The sequence below is a fragment of the Amphiura filiformis genome, chromosome 4, assembly GCF_039555335.1.
Source record: "Amphiura filiformis chromosome 4, Afil_fr2py, whole genome shotgun sequence".
Lineage (NCBI taxonomy): Eukaryota > Metazoa > Echinodermata > Ophiuroidea > Amphilepidida > Amphiuridae > Amphiura > Amphiura filiformis.
The window spans coordinates 52,275,333-52,299,435 of NC_092631.1; the positions used below are offsets into that span (position 1 = coordinate 52,275,333).

Sequence of the window (24,103 nt, forward strand, 5' to 3'; positions counted from 1 at the left end):
GTTATATAAACACAGCCTCGTGAAAAGGTCATATTGACATAAATTAATTGACTGTGTGGTATCATTAACAGATTCTATACGCTATAGCAGAACAACAAGCACATACAGGCAAGTATTTTGCCAGTATCAATAAAACTATAATGAGGAAGGTCGTGGGTTCGATTCCCATGCCGGCACATTCCCTTGCTTTTTTTTCAAGTTGGGTTGTGTGCCGGTCGGGATTTGTGTTTATTTGTTGTCATGTTTAATTGTAACACTTTGGGTTGGTTAAACTGTTCATTCTTTCTTATAATGAGGCTATTAATGTAGCCCAACTGTACGTACAATCTGGCAATACCGCTAAATCTTAAAGAAATGAAAAATATCTGTTGCAATTTTCGGATTTGCATAAAAGTAATTCTAGTTCATCAAAGTAGTAACAATTATTTCTTTTAAAATACAAACACATTCCTTGGTAAGACAACCCGGGAAGACAACTTTATAGCACTGTTTGAATATCAACATGAAGTAGTAATGACAAATTTAAATGTACACTGTCACTGTCGCCTCTGTAGTTTCCTGATTACATAGACAGCACGATTATTTTATTTTTATTCTGCAACGCTGTGAGGAAATAAGTATGCCAAAACCCCGGCCAAAACCCATCGCAATATTAAAAAGAGGCTATAAGGACGGAAAACGCTTCGCGTTTTTCGCCCAAAAAGGAAGAGGTGCTCCTACACAAAAGGAGGAAATTCTAATACGAAACGAAACGAAAGTTAACGAAACGAAACATGGCGACTTCCAGGTGCTCGCAGTGACTTCTGAAGTCCCACTTAAATCAGCAAATTACTCTCCTTTAAAGCACAATTCACTCAGAAAAAAGTGTTACTATGTATGCAACCATGGTAAGAAGCACAATGTTACGTATTAAACTAGAAAGAAGCCAGAAAAAAGTCTTAAATCAGACGAATTCGGCAGCCCCTTATTATATTATATATTTGCCTGCCTGCCGAATTCGGTACTTTTAATTATGTGGACCCATGTGGACTTGTTCGAAATGTTCTAACTTTCGTATGAACAACCGATAGCTTGTGATACGAAGTTACAACTTGTTACAATGTTACAATGAAAATGTCATAGGGAACCAGACCAACCCCTTGTCCTATTGAGCTACTTTGGGTCTCATTTTAGAGCTAAAGAACAGGGCTAAAACTGTGTAAACTAGTACTGAAAAGTGAGTCAAACTAAATAAATGACATCAGCTGGAATTGAAAATTTATGGGGTGGAGGAGCAGGTGGGTGAGGAGTAATGTATTAGCATAGGAAATGTAAGATTTCCATAGATAGTGTTGGTTTGAATAAATTATTGTATCTTCATAACTCCTTGTCATATTGAGCTTTTTTATGTTTCATTTTAGAGCCAATTACTCAAAGAAACAAGATTGACTTCAAAATTGATCAATTTCATATTCCATAATTATTAGTTTCTCATTACATTTTGTACCACGGGTTGCCTAAATGCACAGAAGTCAATGCAATCACGTGCAAAAACTGCAAAGGTCCATACATTACATGTATCTCCTTTAATATTCACTGTATCATGATAAATGTATATATTTTCTGAAAGGAAATTGCACAAGGAAACTAATTTTTGCATTATAAAAATGGTAGGAAGTAGTGTTGGGAAAATATGAATTATTAATTAAATTTTAATTTAAAAATATCAACTTTTTTGGCGCACCATGTATATCGTGAATGATCTTACATAATTTTTTTTTGAAGGGTGAGCCTGATGCATCACTATGTTGTGAACATATCCTAGCACATTGGACAAAATCCAACTTCAGACATTTGTTGTGGGGTATTTTATGTGTATAAGGTCCAATTTGAGAAAAACGCATTTGAAAATTTTGATTTACATTGCGGCCTATGGGCTAATTAGTTATTAATTAGGCAATTACGCCAAAACGATAAACATTTTAAAGGTAGAAATGGTATGAGATGTTGCAGTTTTACAATATCTATAACATATATTAAAAAGTAATTTTTGTGACCATTTTGACCATGTATGGTAACACAAAATGGACCACCTCATGACATGCGACCATGTACAACACGGTTTCAGATTTGAAGCAGGTTTGACTGCCAAAAATGGCAAAATATAAAGTTTCAAAAAATATTGTTTTAAATATGTTTTCTAGACTGAAATTTTGTGCAGAATTCATTTCTGAAGTCAGAAATGCACAATCTGTCATTGTTTTCCTGATATGAGCATTACAGTAGAGGCATATGCTTTTGACGGAAATAAAAATATAAGATCCATATGTGACAACATCATCACAACATATTTGAACTCTATTGGCACACTTATAAAGGCTCTACAAGGCTCACATCATGTTGTAGTGCAAGTCTGACATCTGATTGGTGCACACACATTGAATATAGGTCACATGATTGCGCAATATTACAGGTAGTAATTGTTCCCGATTTTGCTCAAAAATGGGGTGGCGAGTCAATTTGATAAAAAAATTAGAACTCAAAAAATATGCATTTTAGCACAAGTTTGGTACTATATCCCTGTAGTACTATATCATGGGAATAACTGATTAGTTTTTAAACATGTAAGCCTCATATTTTTTTTTTTTGTTGTGATTTTTCAAATGCCAAATTTTACGTAATTTACAGATGTCACAAATTGATAAAAAAATTAGAAAAGAAAATTGAGAAGGAATGGAAAGATATTAATGTTATACCCAAGTAGGAACTTATACTGTGCATAACTGATTAGTTTTTCAAGCCTATAGCTCTTGTAGTTTTCTTGTAATCCCGATTTTTATAAATGGCGTGGAATTTTTACACACATCAAAATTTTAAGGGGTAGGGGAAACATTTTTACATTTTGCAAGTCTTTCCCTTAGTTAAAATGAACAAAGTTAGGTATCAAATGAAAGCCCATTCAATACTGCATAGACTGGTAGGTCAACCATCACTGTAGCACCTTCCTATCACGAGTTATGATTTTTCAAATCAATTTTTTTTTTTTTTTTTGCTTATTTTGGCATGTCAATTGTCACGAGGCATGTCATATTTGAATGATTCTGGCGCGCAAATGATTAAGTCAATCACAAAACAAATACCTAAATCCATCAAATAGTACCCTCAGCTGATATGTTAACATTTTAAAGGGCCATATCTATGTATATTGTAGACTCTATGAGTATACAAAGTTGGCATGTGAAAATTTTTGTCACCCAAAAGTGCGTTTTTTTCGGGCAAAATCGCCACAAATCAACATTTTGTAGCAAAACGATGTACGATGCACGCGTTTTGACAAAAAAATCATGTTCTACAAACAATTTTACCCTAGAAAAGACACCCAATAGACATTAAACATAGCTATTTTCACTCTGGGGTGAATTTTTACACACTTTGGCAGTGAAACCTGCTTCAAATCTGAGACCATGTCGTACGTGTGAGTGATACATGTACGCAGTTGCCATACTACAGAGTACAATGACTGTCATTACCCTGAGTAAAGATAAACACTTGTGCTGAGCATGAAATTGGTCACTTATCGCTCACTGTTCAAAATGTGACATCTACACCAATTACAGTCCCCGAAACTGTCTACTTTTTAGCCGACCGCAATACCGAAACATTTAGTGATAGTTAAAAATGCGATCCCCAACCCTTTGGTTACCTTTAGACGAATTTGCAGAAATCTCCGCGTCTAAAATTCCCCGGTGCAAACATCGAAAATGTCGAATTTCTCAGTCCCTGTGATGATACTATATCCGCATCGCAGTTTTCATGCTTGTTTGAGTGATAGTAGGATACGGGATGTAGGCTAGTCCCCTGTGTTTGACCAGCTCCGACGTCTGAATTCACGCGGAATTATTCGTACCTGCTTACCAGACAGCAATACTGCGTATTGCTGTATGGAACCAGACATAGACTCAGACTGTCATATGAATAGGTATGCCAGGCAAACCATATAGGTATGGCCCATTTCACGGTTAGGTGCCACTTTTGGTGAAAAAAACTTGAAATTTTCAAAATGGATTAAATTTCATTTAATTGGGGTTTTCTTTTCCACATAAGACCAGATTTTCATAAAAATATCATTTCCCAGCTTAAATCTCTCTACTTCTTGAAGAAAATTATAATTTATTATCTCATGTTATGTAATTTTTAACAAATTTGATAAATATTGAGTAGTGAATATTTATACTTTTACTGTCCAATACATATATAATAGATATTTAAAATAAACAAGTATGTCATAGGCTCTCTTCTGACCAAATTTGGGCAAATTTTGTTGTGTAATGACAAATTTATGGCCACTTACATGTAATTTTTGTGGTAAAAAGGAAATTGACATGAAAAGGTTTACTCAACAATTTTAATAATCAATGAATGACTCTGATATTTCACAGCTTTGATGGTCATAATATGGGTAATGTTCACAAATAATATCAGCCAGTTTGAAAGCACAGGTCAAATTCAAGATTCTTATGTTTGTGCAATTTTGGATGTGACTGATGTCAATGTGAACGGAAACCACACACTGTAAAGTAGAGTATGTTTTAGAAAATAATGATTCAAAGAGTTTTCACACACTCAGTAAATTAAATGGGATATATTGAAACATATTAACCTGTGTTAGTGTTCATTTTAAAACATTGTTTACAATTTATAGAGGTGGATGTGACATTTTTAATTGTGAACAGAATATTTCATTATTATAAACAGTTTGCTTGTCAAAATATAAGCTTTAAGCACTTCTAACACATATATTTTGATAGATTCTATTGAATTGAGCAATGCTAAAATGTTTTTCCTGACCCTTTATATTTTTGCCAAGCAAAATGTTTATAATACTGAAATATTCCGTTCACAATTGAAAATGTCACATCCGCTTCTGTAAATTGTATACAAAACTGTCCCCTAAAAGACAACAACAAAGCCATGAAATAATCATATGTGACATGTATGAAATAATAAACCTATTTTAGAAAGTCAAATATCATGTTGTTTAAGTATTTTGGCCTAAAAACTACTAATTTCGAGGATGTGACATGTGAACGGAAATTGAAGCTTTTTGAATCTCCTGTCACAATTAAAGAAGGCATGCTGAATTAAAAACTTATTGTGCCTTTTGATCCCCCACAAACTTGTAATGAAATAACTTCAAACTGGCATCCTAGTCCCATACCTGTCTTAGTTCTTTGAAGAAACTATTTTGGATGTGACAGGTACCATGGATGTGACACATGTGAGCGGAAACTTTGAAATGACATCTGCAAGCTAAGTTGATGAAGGAGTTTTCATTAAATGGTGTCATTAGATAGCTCATAGCAGGAGATTTTTAAAATCAAGGAGAACAAATTCTGCCACTTATTTGTTAATAAATTATACTATTTGGAAAATTAATCGGATGTGACAAAATTGTGAACGGAATTTGTTGGCAAAAATTCAAAATATCGCTGTATGTCTACGTATTAAGAGCAACAAGTGTAATTTGTTCAACAAATAGTAACAAGACTCTGAACTTTACTAAAACACACTAGTTTGCCATTCATGTAAAGTATTAGTCGATCTATTCCACATTGAATAAGGTACATAGATGTGAACGGAAAATGTCACATCCAAATTCAGAAATTTAAATGGTTCTCATGCTAGTTTAACTGACAACTCATACTTTGTTCATGTATGGCTGTATAGTGCAACTTGTTCATTACATAAAAACAACAAAAGCAGCTGGTAGGCTCAACATAGTTAAAAGTGGCAGCATTGGAAAATAAATGTCTTTTTAGGTTGCTAGTAAAATGTGGTTTTTGACCACTTCTGACCCCTGTATAAGCCCTGAAAGATAAAAGCAGAAAGGCCGATTAAGCTAGTGGAGGTAGGCTATACAGAGACAATGAAAAATTACCAACAGTCAATTCTGTAACCCCATTATTTTTTACACACCAGGCCAGATACGTTGAAAATCAAAAAGTGGCGCCTAACCGTGAAATGGGCCGTATGCTAGGTGAATTCAAATTTGCCATCAAACTGCATCATTTTATATATCAAATTGAAGCCCTTGAGTAAACAAAGCCAAAACTGAAAACCATTTTTCATAGCACTTTCCGTAGCAAAGTTACATCTTGTCAAAGATTGACTTTCATCAAAAAGTTTCAGCTAGCAAAATTCCCCAAAACGGCATTTTGGGGGTGTTTCTAGATCTTAGTCTCATTATGATAGCAGCTTTTTTTAATGGAACTGCTATCCAAATCCCTCTAAAATTCCATGTGCGAGTGACTTATCACCATAAAAAATCATATATTTGGGTCAAGTGAAGTATTAGTATAGGAAACATATTTATGTACGGTTCCTTCTTCGGCCAGTTGTTTTAAATTTCTATGTAAATATGCATTGACATTGTCGGCGAATTTGGCTGACTAGCAAATGGGTCAGTCCATCTCAAATCACCTAATGGGTTGGCTGGTCACCCTCTCAGATTTTGTTTAAAATCACTTATATCATAGCCCTATGTGCTAAATGAACACATTTCAAACGGTAGGTCTCTACTCCATGTCGTTTCCGAGAACCGGCCTATTGAAAATTGGATCAGACCCCCCTTTTTGGGCACGCGCGTTGCAACATTAATTTTCTTCCGAGTTTAGACATCCATATCTACCCCTAGTGGTAAGCTACAGGGCTACAAATTGGAATCCAGGGTGTCTTTGACCCAAATAACCAGATTCTGGACTCATAAACAATGTATCTCACCCCCATTTGCTGATATAGACTCATAAAAATGCATGTTTGTGTTGACGCACATGACATATTCCTGTTTTTGACCCCCCCCCCTCCTCTTCATCCTAGATGTCAGACATCATCTATTTTGCCTTTAGTAGGCAATATAGGTTCAGGTGTGACCCCCTATAACAGGGTAGACCACTCATTGGCTTAATAAAAATTTCACAGGGGCTCAAAGATGACTCCTCAGCCAAAAGGACCCCATTTGACCTTGTGGGAAATAATCCACCATAACCAAACTCACACAACATGTGTTATATACATAATACTTGCATAATGTTCCTCTGTACCAAATATCTTAATGGTGTCAAGCCATCTTCATGGTTAAATTAGTGTTTGAATCTCTCATTGAAATGCACAGTAAATTGATGAACTTTGCATTCTGGTAATTAGAACTTTGCATTCTGGGAATTAGAACATTACTGTGTATTTCAATGCGATCTCCAAACAGTCATTTAACCATGAAGATGGCTTGACACCACTTTGATTTCTGGTACAGAGGAACATCATAGAAGTATTTTGAATATGTGTGAGTTTGATTATGGTGACTCATTTCCCACATAATAAAATTTGGGTTGGTATTTAGGACAGTTTTGTGTGTATTTCGATGGGAAGTGGACAAATTGCGTCAAAAAACATCAAATATTCAACGAGCCATAACTCAGAAACGACAAGGAGTTGAGACCTACCGTTTGAAATGTGTTCATTTGACCCATAGGTCTATGACATAAGTGATTTTAAAGAAAATATACTCGGAATCGACTTTCATGCGCCTAACGGCTCACGGTAACCTGTACCGTAGTCCCGACGAGCCGCTATAGAGGCTTCTATCATAGTGTGTCAAAAACCCGAAGAGTCGCTAAAGCGGCTCATGTAACATCAATTGCGATATGTTTTGTTTACATCGGAATACTTTGGCTATCTGGGAGACCGGGATTCAGGGGTCGGAGACCTTTTCTTTTGGCGTGACGGGCAAAATGCTGAGGCGATTTTCGAGTGCATTAGGAAGCTCAGGGTTGGATGTACGGGACTACGTGGTAGGCCAGGGTTCAAAGGGTTAAGAATTAAAAACTGAATATTTGAAAACTGCTGCCGTATGCAAAATTGCAACTAGCATAGGGCCACGCGTTTTGAACTCGCCACCCAAAAATGGTGGTTTTGTTACGCTTTTCCAAATCGAGACTCGTTCAAATTGTTATATCTCTGCTTAAACAAAAGGTACTGTAGTGTGTTTGGTGTCATGTTGTAGCTAAATAAATGCCCTAACAGACCTCTAAAGGAGAATTGTTTATCAGCTAAGATAGTGGAGTTACATTTGTTTGAGTGCAGAATGGCCGAGGTGGTTGTTGAGGCGGTGGCGGTATGTGCAAAGTCTATGGGAAATAAAGATTTTGTGTGTGCGTGTTGAATCAACTGATCATATCTTTGCATCCATATGGGCTACAGACGTGGTTAAGAGCTCTTTTGAAAGATTATTAATTCTGCTGATTGTTTTTAATCATTTTGAGCTCTTTATGATTGGTTTAGTCAATAAAATGCAAACTTTTATGTACAAAACTACCCGTTTTCATATTAAACACTGTAGTAAGCAATGCGGATGTCTTCAAAATCAAAAAGTAAATTTTTAATTATTTATCCTATCATAGTCAAAGTTTACATTTTCTGAGAGGAAATTTGATGAGGAATCTAAATATGGACTTACTTTATCTTGTATTGGTTAGGGGTAAAATGTTTCAGTTCAAAATATATTGAATTGTAAAAAAATTTGAACATATTTTGGGACACCCTGTATTCCAAGATTACCAAACAGCTGTGATTTTTTTCCCTCCAAAGTCAGTAGGGTCCCCCTAACCTCTAACCAAATCAATGTTGTTTACTTTCAGTTTATAATTGCAAGTTAGTAACAAGCAATGCATCAAGTGACCCATTTTTTATTTGGAATTTTTTTATTCCACCCTGTATAACTTCAAGGTCACCCTGTACAATGAGTTGAAATGTGTATATTTAAATTGCTTTTGCCTTCAGCTTTCCAAAAATGTATACTTTTGCTAGTTTAGGGTTGATAGTTGTGGAGATATTCTAATTTGAAACTTGATTGGTGTAAAAATTCATAATATTTTTGATGTAACGCTAAGGGTGGCGAGTTCAAAACACACGGCCATAGCAGTTTTGCAATACATTTTTTTCCCTTAGCGCAAACCCTGTAGGTGAGTCATGTTATGTGAGTGAATACTGAGTGTAAACGATTGCCTAAGGCTAATGCATGAATGGGATCCCTTGACTTAAATGGAATTTTTATTAGGCACAACCTAAATTGCCCTCCCGTAAATTTCTCGCCAGCAAATAAGGGCACAGAACCTCAATTCTTGTTGGGATATATGAAATTTACCCAAGGCAAAGGAGCCCAGATGCGCCATTCATGCATTTAAATAGGCAAATGTTATCATGTAAAAGATAATGTATTGTTTTACATTACATGTACCGTACATGCATACCATACATGTATTGTTAAAAAGGTTCTCGCCGTTCTGATCCAAATATCGCAAAATTCACACTTGGAAGCACTGGACATTATTTATAAAAAGCATTTTTGTTAATATTGGTAAATTATACTAAAGGGGTTGCTTCAAGTTTGAATTTCAAGAAATGGTGATACTGTGGTTGGATATTATGAAAATTATGTTGGTTGCTATCAAAATTTTGTGCTTCCCCGATTGCGTATTTTGGCATGCTTCCCCGCTCGCGTTTTTTTCGGTTTCATGGTCGCGCTTTCGTCCCTACTCGCACGCGCGTTTATCAACGTTCATTCCTTGTGTATGTTTTGTTTTCACAAGTATTATATCATGCCTATGAAAAAGGCCTATGGCCGAAAGCTCGCCCAATTTTATATACTTCACGGTAGTTTCCTACTTTTTACTTTTGTATTTGCTATCAAAATTAGACTGGTTGTCATGCATCCAAGTGACAGGACACACGGTCTGGGCGGACAGGATACATGTAGCTACATGCATGGGCACTATTCAACAAAGTTTTGCTTTGTTTTCTCCTATCTGAAGTAAGATTCACTTGATGAAATCTACTGTTTGTTTTATCACAGATTTGTAGGCTATGTCCGTTTTGCACACCAAGACCCTCAGTGGTATTTCATCATTTTCGCAGGATATCATTGACCAGTAGAAAATTGCGCCCTCTGGTATTGGGTATAGAGACCAGCTGTGATGAGACGGGTGCTGCAGTCGTTGATAACAATGGCAATGTGTTAGGAGAGGGACTGTATTCACAGAAAAATATACATGTGAGGTAAGAGTCTAAACCTGTACAATATGTCTACATAATATTTGTTGAATAAATTTGTGGCATCAATCAACAATGAAATGTTCCCTATCTAGTCAAAATAATCCATTCAAATCTTTGATTTATATCTTGTTTAGAAATGGTGGTATAATTCCTCCTCTGGCTCAGCATTTACATAGACAGCACATTGATGGAGTGGTACAAGAAGCACTACGGACAGCTGGAATTACAATACAGGTAAGGGCTCATTTGAAATACCCTACCACGTTTTCACACAGAAAGAAGGCAGGATTCCCCTCGCTAAGGGAGCTCCTCAGGAAAGCTCAGTCATAAAACGGATGGATTATATGCATCAGTAATACACCCTGCCCAGGATTTTAACAAAAGAAGGCTAGCACAGGAAAGCTGCAGGATGGCGCACACCTTCCTGTGTAAGGGAATTTCAATATGAGCCCTAAGGCCAAGGAAAATAAATTGTGTGGTTAATATTCCCTGACCGACTATTCGCCGATCGCACGGTCATCTCAAAACGAAGTTGTGCCCGCAGGCAAAGTGTGTGTTGTGTTGCACAAGCCTTCTGACGCGATGCAAGAAAAGCATGCGAAACAAAATGCACATTTTGCATGCGTTTGCAAGGAGAACCTCATTGTGGTGGCAAGATGGCGGATCCGTGCAAAGGGCGGATACCCGACTCAAAATATTTCGAGGCCTCTTGGAGGGAACAAAAGTTCACAAAGATTCTATAAATTTGTAGATATTCCAAAAATACACAAATTTTCATGTCCACATGCATAAAACTGTCAATTTTGCAATTTGTCTTGGTAATAAATTCGTCCAGGGAATGGATCCGCCTTTCAATTTTGCCCCCCCCCCCCATGATTAAAAACTGCTGCTAAATTTGACTTGAAACTGTTTTCTTTGTATATTCTTAGAGTAAAATAGAGCATAACTGTTGTTCATTTAGTACAGTGATTCTTTCATGTACATGTACAAGCAATTCTGTTATGGATGTTGTCCACCTTCTCCTTGAATTGAACTTGGAAATGGTTGGTGGGAAAAGCTATAAGGTTTAGTTTTCAATTAAGGCTACATGTCAAAATTTTGCAACTAACATAATGAGTCAATCTTTCCTGTTTGTTTGATTTGAATAGGATGTTTCTGCAGTAGCAACCACCATTATGCCTGGTCTGGCATTGTGTCTAACCGTTGGTCTGGAGTACAGCAAAGAACTGGTGCGTAAAGCGGGCCTTCCTTTTATTCCGATTCACCACATGGAAGCTCATGCTTTGACAGTACGAATGATTCAACAGTAAGTGTTGTGGAATTTTTTTTTACAATACAGTAAGTGTTTTTGGTGTATTTCTACCCTCCTGGCTTAAGCAGTTACAAAGATATTGTGATGGTGTAGTCCTCCAATGTATATGCTCATACATGATACAGGCATGTTTCATTTTGGTTAGGTGGTTATAATAATAATAATAATAATAAGGCGTTTCATATAGCGCCCAATGCCAAAAAAGGCCTCTAGGCGCTTTACATAAATACAAAATAAAATCGATCACATAATGAAAATTTACAAAGATAAATCTTAAAAAGTACAATAAAAGAGTGACCTGCACCCAAAAGTCTTAAGTACACATAAAAAAAGCAAAGCAGTTATAATAACAAGAAACACGTTAAACCATGGGAAAATCACGGTAACGAATATCATAAAAACACATCAGACCAAATAATCAGCAGATATTGCAACGAGTGAGATGCGGACCACAAGAGAAAAAACCCAAGCAAACACGAAAAGGAACGAGCAAACAGAAATTAATCTGATGGTCGGCATCTCACTCAATATAATCAAAGATAAATAACTTGGCAAGTGGCATAAACAAACTACACAATTGGATTATTAAAGAGATGAGTTTTCAAGTGTTTTTTGAAGATGGCAAGAGACGTGGCTTTCCTGATGGACTGTGGCAAGCCATTCCAAAGCTTGGGTGCAGAAGTGGAGAAAGCCCGCTCACCATAGTAAGATGTTGCAATACGACGAGGCGGGTCCAGAAGAAATTGAGTAGCAGAACGAAGCGAGCGCGTTGGTTGATATGTAGTAAGAAGATCGGCAAGATATGGTGGAGCAAGTCCGTGAAGGGATTTGTAGGTGAGCATGAGGATCTTGAATGCAATACGATCCCTTATTGGTAGCCAGTGAAGCTCACTTACGCAGATCGTTAATATCAACGCGATATCCTTTAACTCCTAACACGAGTCTTACGGCACTGTTTTGCACTCTCTGAAGTTTTGAAATAACAGTACCAGGAAGACCGTATAACAAGCCATTATTCGAGTCCAGCCTTGATGTTACGAAAGCGCATGGACCAATCTCTCTGCCGTGGAGCGGTCAATATACTTGCGAATACTGCCTATCTTCGCTATTGCAAAAGAGGCAGACTGGCATACTTTGGTTACATGCGATGATAGAGTCATGTATTTGTCCATGATGACACCAAGGTTGCGCGCCTCGTAAGATAGTTCGACTTCTGAGATGCCGACACTGATGGAAGATATCGGATTCAGCTCATGCTTAAAACGCGAAGAAAAATGTATGACCTCCGTCTTCGTATCATTGAGAAGCAGTTTATTTGCAGCAGTCCACTCTTTTACACCGCGAATGCAATCCTCGAGGCGCTGAAGTGCACTATCGCGATTCTTTGAGTCTAAGACCAGATACAACTGAGTATCGTCGGCATATATCATGCTTTCTACGCCATAGGACTCGATGAGATCTTCAAGAGGAGCGGAGTAGATGGTGAACAAGAATGGACCGGCAACCAATCCCTGAGGAACGGAGCAGTTCATAATATGCGTCCTAGATATGCTCTCGCCAATAACAACGGCTTGCCGACGTTCACACAGATAACTGTTGCACCACTTCAGCGCGTCGTCACACACACCATAACGATCTCTCAGCCGCTGAAGTAAAACTTGATGGTCAACAGTATCAAAGGCGGCTGAGAGATCAAGCAGAACCAACACAACATCCGAGCGTTGGTCCACGACGCCAGAAGATGTCATTTTGGACTCTGACGAGGGCAGTTTCAGTGCTGAAATGTTTCCTATAAGCAGATTGTTTTTACCATACAGTCCATTCTCAAACGGAAAATCTTGGAGCTGTGAAGAAGCCGCTTTCTCAACTACTTTTGAGACAAATTTTAAGTTCAAATGGGCCTGTAGTTGTTCAGAGTATTCTCATCCAGTCCAGACTTCTTTATTAGGGGAGTGACAAGTGAGGTCCTATATGATGAAGGAAAAGTGCCAGATAATAACGAGTAATTAACGATCCGAGTGATTAACGGCAGGAGCACATCAAGGCAGTCTTTGAGTAACCAAGTAGGTATTGAGTCCAACGAGCAAGATGATGATGTTGATTCCATGATGAAACGACGGATTGTATCATCTGTGACCTCAGCGAACTTGCTGAAGGTTGCGGATGTGGAAAACACCTTATCCGAAACTATCGTAGGAATCGATGGAATGTTGTCCAGTTTATCACGGACCTTTTGAATCTTGCTCTCAAAGAAGTCTGCAAACTCATTTGCAAGTTCCTCGGTATTGTCGTGAGAAGGGAGAGGCTTCTTGGAGCTGGCAGAACACATCTTGTCCACAACTTTAAAAAGCTGTTTCTGATCACAATCCTTGAATTGAGGCGTGATAGTGTGACTTAGCAGATTCAAGTTTCTGAGAGTACTCCTTGCACTGATCTTTGTACACTTGCTTGTGGACTTCAAGTCCTGACTTCAGGAATTGTCGCTCACATCTCTGACGTTAAGCGTTTTGCTGCTTGCGGATGGAATTGTCATACCAGGGTGCATGAGGTCTTAAAGTTACACATCTGGATACCACGGGTGCATGCAGATTCAACAAGTCGCCCAAGACATTATCAAACTGAGCGCTTAATGTTTCCACATCTTCAGCTGGATCACTGATTAGACTGGACTTTGTTATGTCCATCTTGAAGGAGTTCACGTCAATATCATGTGATTTACTGAAAGCTGAAGCGATGTTTCGTAGCAGGTGGGCGAGAAATGGCGACCGTACATAAGATAGCAGCGTGGTCTGATGGAAGGCTTCTATCAATGACAATGTTGGATACAACGGAATCGGACATTCGCGTGATGATCAAATCTAGCGTATGGCCTTTACGATGTGTAGATCCATTGACATGTTGGTCTAGTGAAGCAGAGTCAAAAGGTCTTGCATGATTTTTGCATCTGGGTCATCGCCAATTGTCCATATGGAAATTAAAATCACCGGCGACGACAATGGGAACTTGAAGCGATGTAAACATCTCCACTAGGTTGGAAAACTCATTGAAGAATACCTTAGCAGTCAACTTGTTCTTCTTTGATGGCGGAGGTCTGTATAGAGTCAGCAACCTGACAGATGAGGATTTGGACGAGATCGTGATGTCCATATACTCAAACGACACAAAAGTAGAAGGCGTGTTGATAACAATGTCAAAACCTTTGCGAACTAGAACTGCGACGCCACCTCCTCTTCTTCCACGTGGCACATGATGGAAAGTATAATCCAGGAGGAAGTTTCTCAAATCAGACAATAGTCGATTGTCTCTATCATCGCCAGTTAACCAGCTTTCAGTTATTGCAACGATATCCAGCTGACGAGATATCACAAAGTCAATGAAAGTCGATGACTTTGCTCTCCCTCTTATGGATCGGGCATTCCATAGTGCAAAGTTTGCTGAAGGGCTGCATGGGTTTGATTTTTTAATATAAATTAAGTTCGGATTTTTTGTGGTGGCACTCCTTGACTTGAAAAGCTGTTGGGTCGAAACCCGATTTGTCACTCTTGAGCGGATTATCCGTTTTAATCGCTTTCCACTTGACGCCAGCGTTTAGTTCTTTTCGCGATATTCCAGTTCTTACGTTCTCTCCGCTTTGCGGGCGTGAAAGGCCGGGTCTCAAAAGTGTTTATCACACCTTTTGAAGAGATAGCAAGGTGTCCTTCAGTATAGCTCAGGCGACACATAATGAAAAAAATACTAAGTACGAAAAACATAACTGCAGAATTCAACAGTACGCTTATCATGAAACACTAACGTTGATCGACGAAACACAAGTATCAGACGGAAAACTTATAACATAAAGTCGGCAAACAGTGTCAATATCTTATTAATGTACTCACAGATCCATAAAACGATAGATTATGTCCACAAATAAGTAAAATATGTGAAAATTGTTCACAAAAAGTCTAAGCGAAATGACAGTGCAGCTTTATTGTAGAGCGCCACCAAACATCTTTTTATCTGATATTTTCCTGCACATTTATCCTCTACGTAAAGAAACTTAGTGTAAGCTAACTTAAATATGTATCACACAAAATTTGAATGTCATTTGAAGGTTATCAGAGGTAATCCAAGGTCATCCAAAGTTTTTTTTACAAGTTTGGCCATACAGTGCTTCAGCATTGAAATCTGCAATTGAAAGTGGCCAGAACCTCCCAAATTTGGCAGGAAAATGCTTAATAATAATATCTATTTGTTATTGTGCCATTAAAACTGCTGCTAATGTCATTTTACCCCGAAGATGAAATGAGTGAAGTCAACAATCTGTTACTGGGATAAAACTTAAATTTGTTCACATTCTGCTACTACAAATATTATCAATGCATACTCAATATATTAGGGTATTTCATCATTTATAATTTCTACAAGCCTTATATCTGTTGCTTTTTGTCTATTTCCAACACAGGGTACACTTTCCTTTTCTAGTGTTGCTAGTTTCAGGTGGTCATTGTATTTTAGCTGTTGCCAGAGGTGTAGGAGATTTTCTAGTTTTGGGGAATACAGTGGACGATGCCCCTGGTGAAGCATTTGACAAGGCAAGTACAAAAAGGTGTTTTTTATTTAGAAAAATCTACTATACTATGGGCCATTGTTATACACGTTTCTGCTTCTGAATATCAAAACCACTACAGTTATGCAACTCAAAATTTGGAAATGTATTGTTTTATGGTATGCCTCAATCTAAAATAGAAAACGGAACATGAAAAATTGGATCACGCCTCTTTAAGAATGTGAACATACATGAGAATTTATGAAGTGCTAATATTCATTGAGATCAATTCGTCGGTCGCAACACATAGTGGCGTAGAGTGATTTTCCAAATTTTCTGTTTCACATAGTGGCGTATAGGTTTAGAGCTAGCTATTATCCTATAAGTTATACCTTTTTAACTATTCAAGTTACAGTTTTATAGTTTGAACCTTAAACTTCAATATCAAATTTAATCGGGCCACCGAGAGAATACAGTGGAGGAGTATTGACTCCGTTATTAGTAGCATATCCTTCAAAAACGTTTTGCTCAGAAACGTATTTTGTCCTTTATGTACGCCACTATACATTGTATGTTGCGACCGACGAATTGTGTTCAAACAAAAAATTCTTCATGGACTTGTAGTGTGATACTTATATTCTTTGTTCTTGGCAGACAGCAAGGAGATTGCACCTTCATCATCACCCAGAATGCAGCGGACTCAGCGGAGGCCAAGCCATAGAGAAAATGGCCGCCAAAGGAACTGATAGAACCTTATTTCATCAGAAGGATGTGGGAGGATTCAAGGAACGAGATTGTAACTTCAGTTTTGCTGGGATCAAGCAAATTCTTAATCAATTTATTACACGACAAGAAGTCAATGAAGGTACTTGGAAAAGTTCTTTTGTTTCATGTATATAATTTTAGGGTCTGCTGATGATAATTTATATGTTCAATGCTAATGCAGTTCTTGAACTGTTGATGACAGCTAGGAAGCATTATCATTTTATACCACCTCATTAATCTTTTCTTTAAGCAAGTGCCCTCTTAGAACAGTTTCATAGTTTGAGTTACTTTCCAACTTTTAAGTTGAATAATGTTAAAACAGCGGGTCAATCAAGAACATCCAAGTGCTTAAATATGTGAAATGCCATCCTAGCTGTTAGCTCTATGGGTTGGGGAAACTGGGAAAAAATGGCAGTGAAGCAGCAAAAACAGGAAAAAATGGGCTACGGCAACAATGATACCCTGTTACACAGGCCCAACCAATCCAATTTTGCAATGTTGGGATTTTTTATCTGTATCTGTATGCAAGTAGAAAAAATGGTTGGTGTTTGGCTGAAGTGGATTGATTTTGGTTGAAGTACTTTTCAAAAATCCAGACCATTTTAAAAATATGTTTGCAAAAATTTTTCTAATTGTTTTCCTTCAGAGTTTTCAAGCTCTCAAGCTCTCTGTGATTTTTTAGGGTCATTTAACCGCTTCAAGAAATAAAAAATCTCAACCGACCAACCCAAAATGGGAAAGTCAAAAGCACAATTCTAAAAAAAAGCATGGCACATAGCATTTTTTCCAAAATTTTTGAGAGAAAAACTTCTTTTATTGCCCATCTTTGTTTTATGCCCATCTTTCAAAATCGAAAGTGTAATAGAATATACAACACAGTCTTGTCAGCCAATGTTTCTTATTAGTTGAAAAAACTTTCTCATTGTGTAATCAAGCATTTTGAATTTCTTGGTGCAGTGTCATCCTTTTCACTGACATATGTAAATATTTCTTCCAACAGGCATTTATGACCAGCAACCTCCGGCATTTGTATCAAACCTACATGACATAGCGGCATCTTTTCAACAGAGACTCACCCAGCAAATCACACTGAAATTGATACGAGCTTTTGAGTACTGCCGACAGACGGAACTTATAACACAACCACAGTCAGCTCTGGTAAGCTATTAATTGAAGGTACTAATAATCTCATGCAGTTTGAGTACAAATCAAGCAGTTTAATATTAAATGTATTACATAGCTGCTTATTATAGATCCAGGGGGTTGACAGTGGTTCGCCGATTCTCCAAATTTGGCCAAATTTGCACGCTACGGTATGCTGTACAGAAGCTGCCGCGAACCACAAAATTTGACACGCGTATGGGGACCGCCATGGGGTGCTAAAAAGCGTGCCGGGGTGCTAACGAGCGCATCTGTTAGCACCCCCGCTACCGTGGCTACGCGTACAGTTACACGTTCCCTACTGTCAATCATCGGGGTCAATCACCTCGAGCTTGACAACGATGATCTAAATAGACTATTGTCAAGTCTTACGTGTAGGCGTGTAACTCGGGGTTAATTTTCGTGTTTAAAACAGTATTTTCTTGTGTATCTTGGCCAGGATAGCAGGATTGTTGGTCGGTTGGATGTAATCAATAAAAAAATGTCATTAAAATATTAAAAATAGCTGTTCAACATTTGAAAAAAATGTACTGTAGCAGGCTTGAAAAAGTCTTAACCGTGGATTTTCATTACTGGAACTCGGAGCACGGGCGCGATGCAGCCGGTAGAAATCGCTGTAGTCCATAGTTTGATTACATTTCTCCTTGACTGACCCTTCCCAATCTTATTTATTCCCTGATAGATCCCATTTCCTGGTGATATTCTCTGATTACAATTACCTCATGTAATTACCCAATTTAGAGAATAAAAGATAGGAATTTGTGTTTTTGCTGTCCTCTACCGTGTGATAGACTTCCTCTACCGTGTGATAGACAACAGGCAAGTCCAATATTTTGAGTAGTGGATGCCGGCGCACACTACGATATCCACTGCGATACATACGCGCACCTCTACAAGTGTGTTACACGTTATCAACACTCATGATGGAGTGCGGCCGTCTATGGCCTGATAAACGGCACCCAAAATCATGCGATTGTCCAATCAGATTATGTGTCTCCGAACTAGAACACTCTCACTGACTAAGAATGCACTATACAGACTTACCGTATTGTTTGTAATAAACGCTCCCCCTCTAATAAACGCCCCCCTCCAATTTTTCTGTGAAAAATTGACAAAAATGCGAACATTTCCATGACATATCATGTAGGTAAGCTTAAAACTTGCATCAGTCATGTCAGTCACGATCACTAAATTGCATGGACAAAACTAAGGCTCTCAGCTAACGGGTAATTATGTACCGGGCACCCGATTGAATTTTCGGCGGAACCCGGTACCCGTCTTTTGGTTGCAGAATTCAGCACCATAAGTCTACATTTATGTTCAGTACAAAATCGGCATAAATAATAGTCAATGTTAAAGATAGAAGTTTTCCAACTTACTGTGGTCTACAAAATGAAGAAATGACTTGTTTACGTATCAACATTTCTTGCTGAACAGATTTATTAATGGAGTCAACTGTAAACTTGCATGCAAAATCATGACGATACTGCATACTTCACGTATGACATTTTCGTGGAAATACTACACACAATAAGCACCGTCGTACTACACGTGGCTGGCTGCTGCACAGGACGTCATTACCAACATAAAATTAATAAAAAACCCAAAAAGGCGTAATGTAAACATTTCCCACGAGCATGAAAAAATCTAGGTCAGTGCTTATAAACAAAGTACCGTACATGTAGCAACTAAGCCGCGCACGCTGCCGCACAGGCTACAAATTTTCTGCTCACACACCGTACCACGTGCGTTTTGCCTCATCCCCAATGACACAGTTCGAATCCGAATTGAGACGAGAATGTGATGAGTGTCGCGTACACACCTAGGCAGCGATTGTTGTTTACCTGTTCATGAAATGCAAGCACCGGTTGTGAAGAGGAGAATCTGCCCTGGGTTTTCCCCTTCAATTCATATATTTATGACTCAGCTGACGTCGACCGCAGTCACAGATATTTATTTAGACGTATTCGATGTTGTATAATAGGCGCTAGTGGTAGCAAAATGTCAATATTGGCGATCATATCTGATAAAATTATGGATATTTTACTTCATAAGGAAGCTTGTGGTTCGTAAGTAGTCTATAAATGGGCAGGCCATTATTTTTTTAAGTGGAATTCGGGTAGCCCGTAACTGGTATTTTGACCCGGGTAGACCAAGGACGGGCGGGAACCCGGGTACCCGGTATTGCTGAGAGCCTTAGACAAAACCTATTATGACTCAACTCCAATCCATTTCATTGCCTAATTATGGTAGAATTTCACTAATTCCATGCACTTACAGGTGTAATTTTGTTGTATTTCCCACGAAAATATCATTTTCCGTGGGCGCCGCTATCATGTATAGTCGTAAATCCCTTCTTTTAACAGGAGCACCATCAGGAAATTGAACCCAATTTTTAAGCATTTTTCACTGACAATTCACTTCCAATAAACGTCCCCCTTTTGGAAAAATGCAACGCCCCCGGGGCGTTTATTACAAACAATACGGTATACACTACTCAAAAGATATTACAGGATCAGAAACTTCTTAATTAAAATAGCTTGTCTGAAATATTGATTTTTCCCCACAAATTTTGGCATTTTTATTACTATTACTTTACCAGGTTGTGTCAGGCGGAGTAGCAAGCAATGCATACATCAGAAATGCATTGGATATAGTGTGTGCACGTCACAATTACAAACTAGTGTGCCCACCACCTCACCTATGCACAGATAATGGCATCATGATTGCATGGGCTGGGATGGAGAGATTCAAACTAGGCTTGGGATTTGCAGAGGATCCACAAAATGTCAGATTTGAACCAAGGTAAGTTCATTTATCACCTTATTGACGGCTCATTCTGGCCTTATAGTTATAGGCCTTTACATAAGGCTATGTTTCACTGGTCTGTGACTTGATTGGTACCAAAATATCATATTCGTCAAAAATGGAGATGAGGCTGCACGAGGCCTCGTTGTGTTTCATAAAGATTGAGTTATAGGACATTTGACATTAGCTTCAGTTATTGGAAATTAATTGTGCGGTAAACAAAAAACACAGCAACCAATATCTCGCTGTTCACAGCGTGTTTGATGTGGCATGGTATGATTATTCACACCAATCAATTGCTCTTACTTGATGCAGCACATTGCAGTGTATCGTCAGAAATTGATTGGTTGCCTATATTTTGATGGTCACACATGAATGAGTTATCCCCCTGAAAAAGGTATATTAGTCTGCAGTATTGTCAAATCACTTGAAAATCAGGCTAATGTGAAATGATGGAAAGCATTATCTTGCATTATTTGAAGTATTTTCTGTGTGCCAAAACATTTTGGTTCTGAGATCCTGAACAACAACTTAAAATATATATCAGAGCAAGTGTAGGCCTACTCATCTTGTAGGGGACATTCCAATATATAGAGGTCCTGCATGTGACCTTGTTAGCTGCAATCATGGCCAACTGTTCATGTTCAGAAGCATACTGATATCTTTAACATACCAGTTTATTCAACAGAAAATTTAGAACATGCATTATGATGTTGATCCCAACAGATATTAGAAAGACTATATTTTTGCCAGGGATGCTACTTTTAAGTAGCATTCCTGGATCTTAGAAGATCCGTTGTTTGAAATCAATTGATCAAAGCATGCATGACCTCCATACTCATGGGGAAAAATTGAATGGACCTTTTGTATACACCAACTTGTAACCAGCAATCAGGCATATTGCTATTTTCAAAGAATGATTTTGTTACAAAACCCACAGATCAGACCCACAATTACTAATCAGTTGCTCTTACATGTATACTTGTTTGTTTTTTTCTGCAGATTTCCACTTGGAGAAGATATATCAGAGAAAGTTAGAGATGCCAATATCAAGGTAGAAAGAATTCAGTTTTGGAAGTCAGAGCAGACAAAGAAGGATAGGTCATGATACAATGTCATAGTGAGAGTAGTTCAACCGAATATTTGTTTGAGCCCATTCTCTTTACCAAAGTATGCCTAAATTTTGTACTTATAAAGCATGTTTAGTATTGGCACTTGATTTTCCACATCCTTTAATATTGGGTCATTTTTCAATATCATGCTTCCTAGTTCTTTTTCTGAACATAAGCATCTTTGGTCAGAAGAAATGTGGGCACATACTTTTAATCATGTGCATTGTGTTGGAACGAAAGACGTTATAGAGAGTCCAGAGTGTCGCTTCTGGATAATTTCTGTATGTACCCGGCAACCGTTGATTTCAAGTGTGTGCTTGTTTACGTTCTTGCATACTGTGTGTAATTCATTGTGTTAATTTGTGCGTAGCACTTGCAATGCTCAAGCTTATAAAGATGCACCTATCTATAGAGTAACACACAGGGCGATAGGATTCAGAACTCTTCTCTATAACCTCTTTCGTCTGAACAAATTAATTACCTACCAAAATATGTGACACAATCAAGGGAAAGGAGAAATGTTGAAAATATTCAATTTCAAGTTTTTTATATCAGCCTCTAAAAAATACTGCTTTTGATGCAAATCTCATGAAAATTGAACTTCTGGTTACCAAGTTGTAGGGAATTATCAGTTGCTGAAAACAACCAGTAATGAAAGAATTTGAGCAATATTTTTGCTGATAACTCATTCTCTTGATTTTGTCACATAATTATATGTACGTACATACTCTGATCAGTACGTAAGAAGCGGAAATCACAGCGTGTTTTGTTCATCAACCCAGCATACATTTACAGCATTTTGTCGGCTTTACTATTCAAAATGAAATGTTGTGTGACTTCCATTCCTAGCACGTAATGTGCTTTTCAAAATGCACTCTCAATATTATGAGACGGCCTATTTTGTACTGATCAAAGTATAGTTTTATGTCAGATTCTGTCATTTGCAGCTTAATTGGTTCATATGCATCAAATAATTGATAACATGTAAATGATGCATGATCCATTTACAATGGATTTTTGCAACTTCTACTACAGTGCACAGACATGGATCTTGGCATGTGAGACAATGTGGAAGAAAACACAGTAAGTTTTGGTAAGCAAGTGTGACAATGGTTGTGATGCAGTCAGCCAAAATGAGTTGCTTATTACACATATTTAATTTAATTTTGTCATTAACCCCATGGACATTGCTGGTGGCCTCAAGAACTATTTTGATTGGTTACAAGTATAATGTATTGAGCCAATCAGAGATAAATTGTATGGAAAGAATAGTAAGTACCGCTGAAGGGATTTAAATTTAAGGGAGAGAATTAAATGCTCTAATTTGATTGGTTACTCAGATGATTATATAATGTAATTAACCAATCGGAGGCACTTTAAGAAAGTCAGTAGTGGGCATGGGGCTGACATAATTTTGTGTGTTATGGTAAGCTACAAAATGCTTCAAATTCCTCAAGTTGTTTGGTTTATAATATGCGAAAATTGTTTGTTTTTGTTATTGCGCAAGTCCGAACTTACTCTCGCATAAATTCACACAAGTGCACGTCAGTCATGCAATGCGCAACTACGTAAGTGCCCGCCATTCTTTATCAATACAAAATGTTATGAGTCTCATTTTTCGCCTATTATTTTCGCCAAACAATAGAGAATACTATAAGTGGAAATTTAAACATGATAAAGTTTTTACGACTTGCCAATTTTGAACTGTTTTACATGTTTTTAAGCTTCGTTATTGATATACACACAAAAGGAATATTTTTACAATTGGAATGTGAAAAATTGTAGCACAATTGCGCAAAAAATGTCCACTTTTACAATGCATTGCTGAGAGCAGTCAAAATTGTAATAAAACCAGGCTGCTTCTGTTTGGCCATCATTTGAAATCATGTTCTATTTAGTTGAGAAATTTACAGCCTTAAAAGTTTGCCATACAGACCAGGTGTATTAACTAAATCAGAAATATTGTTAAAGTCTCTATTCTCAAAGATGAATTTATTAGGTCCGTTCATCTTACATGTAGTAGGATAAATGTCCATTATGAATACGAGTCTACCAGTGCTATCATTAGCTTTCCAAAGGTTTTCATGAAAAGTTTCATGACTGCCAGAACCCATGCTGTGAAGAAAGACATGACAACCAGATGAGTGACTACCAGACCCTGACTGACCGTATCCATGATCGGATAAAGCATCTGACTGCGAAGTCAGGGCATCTTTCTCATTGAAGTGACTGCAAAGTATTCTTTGCAGTCGAGGAAGTATCAGGTCGGTCTTCCCCTCCAACAGCTCATGGAGTGGCAATCTGTGCCCTACTGCCCTGATGACAGCAGTG

At 37.8% G+C, this 24,103-nt stretch overlaps 1 protein-coding gene across 1 annotated transcript; it reads left to right on the forward strand.

Moving 5' to 3' along the window:
* Positions 1–781: 781 nt before the first annotated feature.
* On the forward strand, positions 782–23,968 carry LOC140151055 (tRNA N6-adenosine threonylcarbamoyltransferase, mitochondrial-like). The gene is made up of 9 exons (XM_072173254.1): positions 782–887; positions 9,887–10,089; positions 10,221–10,320; positions 11,235–11,392; positions 15,843–15,976; positions 16,585–16,791; positions 17,692–17,849; positions 20,455–20,657; positions 21,663–23,968. Exons 1-9 carry the CDS (start codon positions 873–875, stop codon positions 21,766–21,768), a joined length of 1,284 nt encoding a protein of 427 aa, XP_072029355.1. The 5' UTR covers positions 782–872; the 3' UTR covers positions 21,769–23,968.
* The last annotated feature ends 135 nt before the right edge of the window (positions 23,969–24,103 follow it).

What these genes read in the sequence shown, in the direction of transcription:
- LOC140151055 (XM_072173254.1), top strand. An exon ending in CAGAAAAATATACATGTGAG is followed by an intron (nt 10,090 to 10,220) that starts GTAAGAGTCTAA and finishes TATCTTGTTTAG; the next exon opens with AAATGGTGGTATAATTCCTC. An exon ending in AATGTCAGATTTGAACCAAG is followed by an intron (nt 20,658 to 21,662) that starts GTAAGTTCATTT and finishes TTTTTTCTGCAG; the next exon opens with ATTTCCACTTGGAGAAGATA.